This window comes from Coregonus lavaretus (genome assembly GCF_964263955.1).
Source record: "Coregonus lavaretus genome assembly, contig: HAP1_SCAFFOLD_717, whole genome shotgun sequence".
NCBI classification, from domain to species: Eukaryota; Metazoa; Chordata; class Actinopteri; order Salmoniformes; family Salmonidae; genus Coregonus; species Coregonus lavaretus.
Window position 1 is genome coordinate 45,028 of NW_028161395.1, and position 13,765 is coordinate 58,792.

Genomic DNA, 13,765 nt, shown 5'->3' on the forward strand with positions numbered 1-13,765 from the left:
TTTCACCCTTTCTCAGCTTCATATTCATCATCTCCAGCACCACCCCAACGTCAACATATGTGAAAATGGCACGTTTCTATATTTTGTAGTCAAAAAGATTGAGGAAGGTAAGTGTTTCCAGTGACATCATCAACCAATTAGTAGACTAAATGTATTGGCAATGCCTCCTCATAATTGGTAAAAATCACATGATGCACACCGATGATGTCATTGGAAACACTTATCTTCCGCTATCTTTTTTCTACAAAACATAGAAACGTGCCATTTTCACACATATTGATGTTGGAGTGATGCTGGAGATGATGAATATGAAGTTGAAAATGTTTGAAATTTCCTTTAAAGAATTTCACATAAGAATCATTAAAGCCAGTCTCTTTCTCAAGATCAAATCACCTCAGACCAGACCAGAGCGAGCTTTGAACGGAAACTTACACAAGCTAGGAGAGGTAGTAAATTATATATAATTCTTACAGATGAAAGCAAATAATGAACCACTCTGCCTTACAAAGAACAATGCTCTGGTTTGCTAGGTTTGATCTATTTTTAGATTCACGCTGTTGACAACACTGCCTGACTGGGTATAAATGAAACCGTAATCTCCACCCGTCGCCCGGGGGAGCCCGTCTTCTCTGTCTTTCCTTTTTATTCCCTAGTTGATTTATTTTTTATGAAAGAATGCGCTGGGGGCATAATATGGGAGAGAACAACTCTGTCTGGATGTAATATTTTGCTTGGCAACTCTTCGCTTTCTTCGTGGAAGAAAACTATTAAAATATTGTACTGACAGAAACCCCTTTGACAAATGAAGATGAGTCATATTTATCTCCACCCAGCTCCAACTACCCCCATCCTCCCTAACGGTCTGTCTGGAGAAAGAGAGAGGAAGGAGAAAGACAGAAAGAGGAAAGTAATAAAGGGAAATATATTGTAAAAAATGATATAATATAATAATAATATGCCATTTAGCAGACGCTTTTATCCATGTTATGTTTGCGCAAAAAAAAACATATGGGGATTGGAAGTGATGCAGACAATTACATTGATGGAAGTTACAATCTATCTGCAATATTAAAGCTGATCTAAAAAAAAAAAGAGACCGAGTGCGAAACAGAAGGAGAGAGAGGGGGGGTGAGAGAGAGAGACAGAAGGAGAGAGAGGGGTGAGAGAGAGAGACAGAAGGAGAGAGGGGGGGTGAGAGAGAGAGAGAAGGAGAGAGAGAGACAGAAGGAGAGGGGGGGGGGTGAGAGAGACAGAAGGAGAGAGGGGGGGTGAGAGAGAGAAAGGAGAGAGAGAGACAGAAGGATAGGGAGAGGGGGGTGAGAGAGAGAGACAGAAGGAGAGAGAGGGGGGTGAGAGAGAGAGACAGAAGGAGAGAGAGGGGGGTGAGAGAGAGAGACAGAAGGAGAGAGAGCGGGTGAGAGAGAGAGAGAAGGAGAGAGGGGGGGGTGAGAGAGAGACAGAAGGAGAGAGAGAGACAGAAGGAGAGAGAGGGGGTGAGAGAGACAGAAGGAGAGAGGGGGGGTGAGAGAGACAGAAGGAGAGAGGGGGGTGAGAGAGAGAGACAGAAGGAGAGAGAGAGACAGAAGGAGAGAGAGGGGTAAGAGAGAGACAGAAGGAGAGAGGGGGGTGAGAGAGAAAGGAGAGAGAGAGACAGAAGGAGAGAGAGGGGGGTGAGAGAGAGAGACAGGAGAGAGGGGGGTGAGAGAGAGAGAAGGAGAGAGGGGGGTGAGAGAGAGAGAAGGAGAGAGGGGGTGAGAGAGAGAGAAGGAGAGAGGGGGTGAGAGAGAGACAGAAGGAGAGAGAGGGGGGGTGAGAGACAGAAGAAGAGAGGGGGGGTGAGAGAGAGAGAAGGAGAGAGAGAGACAGAAGGAGAGGGGGGGTGAGAGAGAGAGAGAGACAGAAGGAGAGAGAGGGGGGTGAGAGAGAGACAGAAGGAGAGAGAGGGGGGTGAGAGAGAGAGACAGAAGGAGAGAGAGGGGGGTGAGAGAGAGAGACAGAAGGAGAGAGAGGGGGGTGAGAGAGAGAGACAGAAGGAGAGAGAGGGGGGTGAGAGAGAGACAGAAGGAGAGAGAGGGGGGTGAGAGAGAGAGACAGAAGGAGAGAGGGGGTGAGAGAGACAGAAGGAGAGGGGGGGGAGAGAGAGACAGAAGGAGAGAGAGAGACAGAAGGAGAGAGAGGGGGTGAGAGAGACAGAAGGAGAGAGGGGGGGTGAGAGAGACAGAAGGAGAGAGGGGGGGGTGAGAGAGACAGAAGGAGAGAGGGGGGGTGAGAGAGACAGAAGGAGAGAGGGGGGGTGAGAGAGAGACAGAAGGAGAGAGAGAGACAGAAGGAGAAAGGGGTGAGAGAGAGACAGAAGGAGAGAGGGGGGTGAGAGAGAGGGGGGTGAGAGAGAGACAGAAGGAGAGAGAGGGGGGTGAGAGAGAGACAGAAGGAGAGAGAGGGGGGTGAGAGAGAGAGACAGAAGGAGAGAGAGAAGGAGAGAGAGAGACAGAAGGAGAGGGGGGGTGAGAGAGAGACAGAAGGAGAGAGGGGGGTGAGAGAGAGAAAGGAGAGAGAGAGACAGAAGGAGAGAGAGGGGGGTGAGAGAGAGAGACAGAAGGAGAGAGAGGGGGGTGAGAGAGAGAGACAGAAGGAGAGAGAGGGGGGTGAGAGAGAGACAGGAGAGAGAGGGGGGTGAGAGAGAGAGACAGAAGGAGAGAGAGGGGGGTGAGAGAGAGAGACAGAAGGAGAGAGAGGGGGGTGAGAGAGAGAGACAGAAGGAGAGAGAGCGGGTGAGAGAGAGAGACAGAAGGAGAGAGGGGGGGGTGAGAGAGAGACAGAAGGAGAGAGAGAGACAGAAGGAGAGAGAGGGGGTGAGAGAGACAGAAGGAGAGAGGGGGGGTGAGAAAGACAGAAGGAGAGAGGGGGGTGAGAGAGAGACAGAAGGAGAGAGAGAGACAGAAGAAGAGAGAGGGGTAAGAGAGAGACAGAAGGAGAGAGGGGGGTGAGAGAGAAAGGAGAGAGAGAGACAGAAGGAGAGAGAGGGGGGTGAGAGAGAGAGACAGGAGAGAGGGGGGTGAGAGAGAGAGAAGGATAGAGGGGGGTGAGAGAGAGAGAAGGAGAGAGGGGGTGAGAGAGAGACAGAAGGAGAGAGAGGGGGGGTGAGAGACAGAAGGAGAGAGGGGGGGTGAGAGAGAGAGAAGGAGAGAGAGAGACAGAAGGAGAGGGGGGGTGAGAGAGAGAGAGAGACAGAAGGAGAGAGAGGGGGGTGAGAGAGAGAGAGAGACAGAAGGAGAGAGAGGGGGGTGAGAGAGACAGAAGGAGAGAGAGGGGGGTGAGAGAGAGAGACAGAAGGAGAGAGAGGGGGGTGAGAGAGAGAGACAGAAGGAGAGAGAGGGGGGTGAGAGAGAGAGACAGAAGGAGAGAGGGGGTGAGAGAGACAGAAGGAGAGGGGGGGGGAGAGAGAGACAGAAGGAGAGAGAGAGACAGAAGGAGAGAGAGGGGGTGAGAGAGACAGAAGGAGAGAGGGGGGGTGAGAGAGACAGAAGGAGAGAGGGGGGGTGAGAGAGACAGAAGGAGAGAGGGGGGGTGAGAGAGACAGAAGGAGAGAGGGGGGGTGAGAGAGAGACAGAAGGAGAGAGAGAGACAGAAGGAGAGAGGGGTGAGAGAGAGACAGAAGGAGAGAGGGGGGTGAGAGAGAGGGGGGTGAGAGAGAGACAGAAGGAGAGAGAGGGGGGTGAGAGAGAGACAGAAGGAGAGAGAGGGGGGTGAGAGAGAGAGACAGAAGGAGAGAGAGAAGGAGAGAGAGAGACAGAAGGAGAGGGGGGGTGAGAGAGAGACAGAAGGAGAGAGGGGGGTGAGAGAGAGAAAGGAGAGAGAGAGACAGAAGGAGAGAGAGGGGGGTGAGAGAGAGAGACAGAAGGAGAGAGAGGGGGGTGAGAGAGAGACAGGAGAGAGAGGGGGGTGAGAGAGAGAGACAGGAGAGAGGGGGGGTGAGAGAGAGAGAAGGAGAGAGGGGGTGAGAGAGAGACAGAAGGAGAGAGGGGGTGAGAGAGAGACAGAAGGAGAGAGAGGGTGAGAGAGAGACAGAAGGAGAGAGAGGGGGTGAGAGAGACAGAAGGAGAGAGGGGGGGGTGAGAGTGAGAGACAGAGGGGGGGTGAGAGAGTGAGAGAAGGAGAGAGAGGGGGGTGAGAGAGTGAGAGAGAGGGGGGGTGAGAGAGAGACAGGAGGAGAGGGGGGGCGGTGAGAGAGAGACAGGAGGAGAGAGAGCGGGATAAAGGAGCAGGAGAAAGAGAGAGGCAAGAGACAGACAGACTTCGACAGAAAGAGAGAGAGAGAAAGAGAATCAGGTAAAACAGAGGAACAGACAGACGGTGTTGGGTCCCAGGTGTACAGATGTCGTTAATGAGAGTCATCATGCTGCTCCTCCAACACAGAGAGAAACAGAGACAGAGATGTCTTCTTCATGCGCTGAACAGATTGAGCCTGATCTGATTATAGTGCAGCCATCTTCCTCATGCTTCGCTTGTTTTTACACAGGAGACAAATAAAGATGGGAGGAGGGAGATGGAGGGATGAGAGACCGAGACAGACAGAGAGAGAGAGAGACAGACAGACAGAGAGAGGGAGACAGACAGAGAGAGAGAGAGAGAGAGAGAGAGAGAGAGAGAGAGAGAGAGAGAGACAGAGAGAGAGACAGAGAGAGAGACAGAGAGAGAGACAGAGAGAGAGACAGAGAGAGAGACAGAGACAGAGCGAGACAGACAGACAGACAGCGAGAGACAGAGACAGACAGCGAGAGAGCGAGACAGAAAGAGAGAGACAGACAGCGCGAGAGAGAGCGAGACAGAGAGAGAGAGAGACAGGGAGAGAGAGAGACAGGGAGAGACAGAGACACAGAGCGAGACAGACAGACAGACAGCGAGACAGCGAGACAGACAGCGAGAGAGCGAGACAGACAGACACAGACAGAGACAGACAGAGAGAGAGAGACAGCGAGAGAGAGACAGAGACACAGAGAGACAGAGCGAGACAGACAGACAGACAGCGAGAGAGCGAGACAGACAGACAGACAGAGCGAGACAGAGCGAGAGACAGACAGACAGCGAGAGAGCGAGACAGACAGACAGAGCGAGACAGACAGAGAGAGAGACAGCGAGAGAGAGAGAGAGAGAGAGAGAGAGAGAGAGAGAGAGAGAGAGAGAGAGAGATGATGGATGGATGGATCAATATGGCAGTCAGGAGAAAGAGGGAAAGGCACCTGAGTTAGACAGGGTCCTGGGAAGGATGCCATGTGGTCTGAGGGAGGAGGGGTGCCGGCCTGAGCCTGATCTGAGCCCACAGGCAACACCTGATAAACAGAGGGAAGAAGAGAGGGATGAAACGGAGAGAAGGCCCTTTATCATCCAGGAGAGACAGGAAAACATAATGCACTGCAGCCACATGCAGCTGGATGGCCAGGGGATTCTACCTGCAGCTCTCTGACACTGACTGGGACTATGGACATTAACACTACAGTCTTAGTTGATTGTCTACTTAGGCAATAAGGCCCGAGGAGGTGTGGTATATGGCCAATATACCAAGCCTAAGGGCTGTTCTTACTCACGACGCAACGCAGAATGCCTGGATACAGCCCTTAGCCGTGGTATATTGGCCATATACCACAAACCTCCAGGGTGCCTAATTGCTATTATCAAGGTCAGACATCTACCAGTTCTCAAGGTCAGACATCTACCAGTTCTCAAGGTCAGACATCTACCAGTTCTCAAGGTCAGACATCTACTTGCTAAGTACATAAAATGTCAGACGTGTGTAGTCGTGTATTACTTTATGTATTTGCAATTTTAACTATTAACATATCTCATCTATAAGCTGTTAATCATTAACATATCTCATCTATAAGCTTTTAACCATTAACATATCTCATCTATAAGCTTTTAACCATTAACATATCTCATCTATAAGCTGTTTGACAAAACCCTAGAAATTACACCTAACTACTGTGGAGGGCTTTAACAACTATGTGGTCTGGCTACATGATATCTAGGGCCACAGTATAGAATAGAGCTGTTGGCATGCAACATAAAGCACAGCAAATGTTAGGAGACAAAGCAGTTGATGGAGGGGTTATCAAAGGCTGTTAGAAAGTGGAGTTGGCCCAATCACATGTCAATTATGTTATAATTACGTAATAACTGGGTATGTCAACTATGTAATAATTATGTATAATTCTCCAAAAGATTACAAATACAAAATGACACAAACTTACCTTACTTAAAGGTGTCATAAAAAGCTTTTAATGGTTTATAAACATACTGTATCTGTTATAAACAGTGCTCTTCAAGCCATATCTAATAAGCTCGCATCCACATCCATGCTGACTGACTCACCGGTAACCTAGACAGAGGTGCTTTGGCGGGGGTAGTCTGGGTGTAGGCGGAAGGGGTCCCAGCCTGTCCCTGGGTGGTGAGGGGGGTCCCAGAGCCATGCCCTGGCCCTGACGAGGCCAGGGGGAGGCTGGAGGGGGGCAGGGGGGTGCCTGTGGAGCTGGGGGTGGATGAGGGGCCGGTGGGGGAAGAAGTACCCGGGACACCAGTGCCTCCGGCTGGGTCGACAGAGCCATCGGCCTGGGTGGTTCCACCGACGCCCAGGTCCATGAAGAGGGAGCGAAGCTTCTTATCCAGGGTGTGGATGTCATCGATGCCCAGGGCTGCCTCACACTCCCCACACTGGGCGTGGGTCTGGCTGGGCACCAGGGTGGGCTGGACCACGGGGATGGTGGCGGTGACGGGCTGTAAGGTAGAGACAGTGGCCCCAGGGTCTAGAGGTGCTACAGGGGTGGAGGAAGGAGGGAGCTGGGTACCGGGGTTAGCAATGGAGGGGGCTAGCAGGGGGCCTTGGATAGCCGTGGTGAGGACTACGGTAGTGGTGAGCTGTGGGACAGCAGTGGAGGGGACAGGGAGCTGCTCTGAGCTTCCTCCACCTCCACTACCACTGCTACAGCTGCTGACCAGGGGGGCCGTGGCGGAATGACAAAGGACTGTACTGGGTATGGAGGTGGTGGGACCACCAGGGATGGAGCCTGGGGCAGAGGTCTGGGGGAAAGAGGCTGAGGTGGACAGGGTAGTTGTGTTGGGGAGGACAGTAGGGGCTGGGGGGGACACTGAGGCAGCTGGGGCAGAGATTGGGGCTGTAACACTTGGTACGGAGGAGACCACGGGTTGGGTCACCGGCAGGGAGAGAGGGGCCTGGGAAAGGAGAGCCTGGGGCTGGGGAGCAACAGACTGGAGCTGGGTGGGGATGGGGGCAGTGGCCTGGTGGATGGTTGCAGGTGGAGAGGTGGAGATGGAGGCTGGAGGGGAGATGGAGACTGAGGGGGGAGGGGAGGTCACAGAGGCCTCAGATGGGACCTGAGCATGGGGGAGAGGAGCAGAGGCTACAGGAGCAGTGGAGAAGACTGGGATAGTGGTGGAGGTGGCTGCTGCTGCAGCAGGGCCCAGGGCAGGCAGGGAGGCTATGTGGATGGAGGGAGGAGCGGTGCTGGGCCCTGGGTCGTAATGGTCCTGGTTCTGTCTCATCTCTGAGAAGGCCTGCTGCAGGCTAACCGCTGAGGCCGACTGGGACAGACCCTGACCCGCAGCTACAGCACGGGCAGCAGGGGAACGGAGAAACAGAGGGAGAGATGGGGAGAGAAACAGAGGGAGAGATGGGGAGAGAGAGAGAGAGACAGAGAGACACAGAGAGAGAGACATGGGTCAACACCAAACCCCATCACTAAGTAAAACACTGATGTTAGCCACCACCTTTAAAAACAGGCCATACACCACAGATAGGACACTGTAACTAAACAACTATTATATAGCAACGAGACATTCGTAAACATGTGATGTTTTTAATATTAACTTTACAATACCACAACATTTTACATCAGTCAGATGATCCCGGTTTTCAGAAACATCAACATAGCTGAATGCATTATCTTGTGGACTAATAAGATAACTTATTGGTAGGCTGCCACTGTGCGTGTGTGTGAGCACGCTAAACTCACTGTTAGAGGACTGTGAATCTTGTCTCAGTAGTGCAGAGCCAGCAGCCTCAGCAAAGAACTGATCCCTGAGTCTGGCCTCAGGCACGGGGCTGACTATAAACCTCCTGCCTGCAGAGTGGACCACCTGGGCTGCACTGGAAGGGATACCTGGAGAAAGCGAGAGAGAAAAGAGAGATGCTGAGATGGTAGGGTCACACATAGGGTTAATACAAAATGGGCGCCTCTATTGAATTCATTACGTTTATGTTTCTCAGTGAGGTAAAGTTCTTGTGTGGTTATACGATTCATGGTACAACAAATTGGCCTGCAGATGGAAAAATCTCATGCAAAACATGTCTGTAATTTTTTTGGTAGGGTACCAATTCCCTGTGTGGACATTTTGTTGGTTGTTTTACCTGGCAACGGTTCAGATATAGCAGGGATCTGTTGCTGCTGGAGGTCACTAACTATCTGGGAAACAATCTGTGACACAAGATGGAGTCAGAGTCTAATACAGTAAAACGACCAATTTCAACGATCCATGATGAAGTTATTTAACCTTTCTTTAACAGGTACATTGGCTTAAGAATGATGGTCTTTCGCAGCAACAACATGAGGAAAAATGAATGGAGACGGCCCTCTACCTGGATGTTTCCATCTTTCTCCAGACCCTTCTCGTCAGCCATCTCGATGACCTCACGGACCTGCTCGATGAACGACTCCCTCTCACTCTCCAGTATAAACACACTCGTGACCTGTAGTCACACACCAGAAAATAATTCAGTTACCCATAACAGCCCTCTCAATCGCAGTCCTCATTCTCCTCAGCATCACAATGCTTGCCTCTCAAAAAGATTGCAACAGTAGAGTAAATCACTGATGGTTGGATTGATTCATCATTTCTAAAATGGATGAATCAAAGTAAAAACACCTGGAAAGTCTGATGAAATAAGGCCTTTCATTATTCTCTATGACATTTTGACAAGTAGCTACATGCCTGGGACAAATATCATCAGGGAACATCACAACACTGTTGGGATTCTGGGCTACTGCAATCAGAGGGGGGAGATGGCTCAATAATGAGAGAGAGATAGAGGGGGGAGAGAGAGAGAGAGACAGAGAGAGAGAGAGAGAGAGAGAGAGAGAGAGAGAGAGAGAGAGAGAGAGAGAGAGAGAGAGACAGAGAGAGACAGAGAGAGAGAGAGACAGAGAGAGAGACAGAGAGAGAGAGACAGAGAGAGAGAGACAGAGAGAGAGAGAGAGAGAGAGAGAGAGAGAGAGAGAGAGAGAGAGAGAGAGAGAGACAGAGAGAGAGACAGAGAGAGAGAGAGACAGAGAGAGAGAGACGGAGAGAGAGAGAGAGAGAGAGAGAGAGAGAGAATAGAGGAGGGAGGGAGTGTGCTCGTAATCTTTTCTGTAGTTACCATAATCTGTGCTATTTCCTCTGGGTTATCTCCGTCCAGATCGAACTTAAAAGTCACCATCTTTCTGTTGTGCGTTTCCAACTGGCACTCAGCTACCCTGTCGCCCATGTTGGATATCTGGAACAAAGAAAGGAAGGAACAGAGGTGAGAATAAGAGGGGGATGAGATGAAAGGATGAAAGAGAGCAGCTCTTCAGATTTATCGACAGAAATCACACGGCCTGTTTGAATGGCTCTGTGTCTGTCTGTCTAATCAGTAGGGCCTAAATGATGCTGTGCGAGGTAACTCAAGTAGGTAGGTATCAGTACAGGGAGTTACACACCAGAGACAGACATTAATCACATGCTATATGCTCCTATTGGAGAACACCTTCCAAGAAAATAAAACTTATTGAACTGAATGAAAAACTATCTCAGCTGGTTGGAGACAAGAACACTGAGCACCATGCAACGGCTAGGGCAATTGAAAGGTTATGTAAATCAAAGCTATGATATATACAAAAATAACATGCTTATTCCAGGTGCTAAACACACTAATGAAAAATGGTGTTTCATGTAGTATATATTGGTTTGGTCATTTCCCCTGGGCTGACTCTTACATTTAGAACATTCAACTTTGCTTTGCCAATCTTGTCGGTGCGAGAGCGACTCCGTACGGAGCGCCGCTGGTGTCGCTTGATCGAGCGCCCCTCCTGTCTGCCTCCATCATTTCCGTCGCTCAGACCGGACGCCACGTCGGAGTGACCGCTGAGGGAGACACACACACATAATCTGAAGAATGAGAGCGAGGCACCAAGCCTCTAATAAAACCAAATGAGACAGACCAAAGGCAGAACCAAAACCATGACTCTAATCATCAAATCGGCCTTTCTCAATAGCAAGGCTCACTGAGTCTGTACATAGTGAAAGCTTTCCTTAAGTTTGGGTCAGTCACAGTGGTCAGGTATTCTGCCTCTCTGTTTAGGGCCAAATAGCATTCTAGTTTGCGCTGTTTTTTTGTTAATTATTTCCAATGTGTGAAGTAATTGTCTTTTGTCATGATTTGGTTGGGTCTAATTGTGTTGTGGTTCTCTCCCTCTCTCCCTACCCCCCTCCCCCTCCCGACTTTTTGAATTGGAATTGTAAAAACATTTAATCTTTGAAACTTAATTGATTTGGAATTCATTATTTTTACATTCTCCACTTAATATAATAAATCAAATCAAATGTGCCAAATACAACAGGTCTTACAGTGAAATGCTTACTTACAAGCCCTTAACCAACAATGCAGTTTTAAGAAAAATAAGTCTTCAGTAAAAAATGGATAAGTAAAAAATAACAAATAATTAAAGAGCAGCAGAAAAAATAAAATAACAAATGGCTATATACAGGGGGTACCAGTACAGAGACAATGTGCGGGGGCACCGGTTAGTCAAGGTAATTGAGGTAATATGTACATGTGGGTAGAGTTATTAAAGTGACTATGCATAGATAATAAACAGAGAGTAGCAGCAGAGTAAAAGAGGGGGAGGGAGGGGGGACAATGCAAATAGTCTGGGTAGCCATGATTAGCTGTTCAGGAGTCTTATGGCTTGGGGGTAGAAGCTGTTAAGAAGTCTTTTGGACCTAGACTTGGCACTCCGGTACCGGTATATCTTTCCCATCTCTTATAAATCTCGATTTGTATATCTTTACCATCAGTTAAACATGTATTAAACATGTATCTTACCTCTCCATGGATGAGGGCACTGGTGGTGGTTGTAACTGTGACTGTTCCAATGACGAAGGTTGAGGAGCAGTCTGAGAGGGCTGGAACACACGGGAGAACAAAGGGTCAGAGAACCGTGTGAAACTTCTTACAATAAAGACAGTGCAAAAGTACTGTGGTCTTCGGAGATGAAGGGTTTCAGAAGGTATTGAGGTTAAACGAGAGGCAGAATATGAGACTTGGTCTAAAGAAACCGTTAAAAAGCATGTGAGAGTAGAAATATGAGTCGGCCCATGTCCAGAATGTTTCATCCACATCTAGCTACTTGTAACCATAAAATATATGACTATACACATCCACAACTTCACATAACCAACTCAGGACTAATTTAAATACCAAAACATACATCAACGAAACACGGCAAACCAGCTATGGTCAAAGAACTACTCTCCATCATCCATCCATCTATACGACCAGGCAGGGGGGACATGACGAAGGGGGTTTGGCTGACCACAGGTACCTGGGGCTGGGCATCTCCTGGCGGCTCTGGGGAGGCGCTGGCTACGCTGATGATGGGTACAACAACGACCAGCGGCTGAGTAGGCATCATTTGGGGCGGCAGAGGGGAGGCAGGCGGCGCCGGCGGGGGTTGAGTCACCAGAGTGGGTGCAGATATAGAACCAGGTAGAGGATGAGCCCCAGGAGGCAGAGGCAAGACTGCAGCCGCTAGGGGGGTCTGTGGGGGCACCAGGGCTCCCCCAGGGGTCGGCTGCAGGGGTGAGACCGCCCCTTGGGCTGCAGCTGCAGTAACCGGGACCGAGGGCTGATTGAAGGCCATCTGTGCCACAGAGACAAGCCCCACTGAGGAGGGAGGAGTAGGAGGTGGTGCCATACTGCAGGGCTGGGGGCAGGAGGAGGAGAGCAAGGGGCGGGTCAGGTCAGGTTAGGACTGGCTGGGGTAACGAAGTGTCATGGGAACTAGGTTCGAGTGGGCGGATTATGGATCATAGAAATAGTAAGTCTACTTCTATGGGATGGATATTATGTTGGTGGTTGACTAAAGGGTGACTAAAGGAACAAAACTCAAGGGGATAAGAGTATGTATGGTGGGCGTGACAGAATTGAAGACTGTGCATACACTACTAAACAAACAAAGTCAACACCAAGGCACGCACCACAACAACATGCGACCAAACACGATGTGTTTCACAAATGGCACGACACAGAAGAAAAAAAAAAGTCAACAAACCAACATTTAAACTGCACTGTGAGAACAAAGCAGTGCTAAGGTGTGGACAGGACACCTTATGAGGCTCTCTCCACACAGTGGCACAACACGCCTGCTGTGACACGAGACGCCATACTGTTGGTCACTAACATGGACTCTAATGGAACAGCCATTGTCGTCCATGAGACCTCAATTCACATTTATCGACAAACACACACACAGAGGACACTGAAGGACACATACTTTTCTAATGGGGTCCAAACAACAACAACACAATAGGTACTAAGTGAGGACAGCTGATACTACTGGAAATGGACACAGGTACAGTCACACACACAAACACATTCTACCACCCTAGTGGGGACCAGCGCTATAACACAGTCCAGTGAGTGGACCTGGACCAGAGCTAGCTATAATAGTACAGTGAGTGTACCTGGACCAGAGCTAGCTATAATAGTACAGTGAGAGTACCTGGACCAGAGCTAGCTATAATAACAGCACAGTGAGTGGACCTGGACCAGAGCTAGCTATAATAACAGCACAGTGAGTGTACCTGGACCAGAGCTAGCTATAATAACAGCACAGTGAGTGGACCTGGACCAGAGCTAGCTATAATAACAGCACAGTGAGTGGACCTGGACCAGAGCTAGCTATAATAACAGCACAGTGAGTGGACCTGGACCAGAGCTAGCTATAATAACAGTACAGTGAGTGTACCTGGACCAGAGCTAGCTATAATAACAGCACAGTGAGTGTACCTGGACCAGAGCTAGCTATAATAACAGTACAGTGAGTGTACCTGGACCAGAGCTAGCTATAACACAGTACAGTGAGTGTACCTGGACCAGAGCTAGCTATAATAACAGCACAGTGAGTGGACCTGGACCAGAGATAGCTATAATAACAGCACAGTGAGTGGACCTGGACCAGAGCTAGCTATAATAACAGCCCAGTGAGTGTACCTGGACCAGAGCTAGCGATAATAACAGCACAGTGAGTGTACCTGGACCAGAGCTAGCTATAATAACAGTACAGTGAGTGTACCTGGACCAGAGCTAGCTATAATAACAGTACAGTGAGTGTACCTGGACCAGAGCTAGCTATAATAACAGTACAGTGAGTGTACCTGGACCAGAGCTAGCTATAATAACAGTACAGTGAGTGTACCTGGACCAGAGCTAGCTATAATAACAGTACAGTGAGTGTACCTGGACCAGAGCTAGCGATAATAACAGCACAGTGAGTGTACCTGGACCAGAGCTAGCTATAATAACAGTACAGTGAGTGTACCTGGACCAGAGCTAGCTATAATAACAGTACAGTGAGTGGACCTGGACCAGAGCTAGCTATAATAACAGTACAGTGAGAGTACCTGGACCAGAGCTAGCTATAATAACAGTACAGTGAGTGTACCTGGACCA

At 49.5% G+C, this 13,765-nt stretch overlaps 1 protein-coding gene across 1 annotated transcript in view; it reads right to left on the reverse strand.

Annotated features, from left to right (window-relative positions):
* Positions 1-13,765, reverse strand: part of LOC311120731 (serine/threonine-protein kinase WNK1-like) — a gene marked incomplete at its 5' end in the record, with an annotated part of 84,040 nt that overhangs the window by 18,318 nt on the left and 51,957 nt on the right. Inside the window, 8 exons of the mRNA XM_084195309.1 lie at positions 5,241-5,330; positions 6,370-7,619; positions 8,028-8,174; positions 8,423-8,489; positions 8,651-8,761; positions 9,431-9,547; positions 10,029-10,176; positions 11,138-11,217. Of these exons, the coding sequence (XP_084051435.1) occupies positions 5,241-5,330; positions 6,370-7,619; positions 8,028-8,174; positions 8,423-8,489; positions 8,651-8,761; positions 9,431-9,547; positions 10,029-10,176; positions 11,138-11,217 (2,010 nt within the window). The remainder of the gene's footprint in view (positions 1-5,240; positions 5,331-6,369; positions 7,620-8,027; positions 8,175-8,422; positions 8,490-8,650; positions 8,762-9,430; positions 9,548-10,028; positions 10,177-11,137; positions 11,218-13,765) is intronic.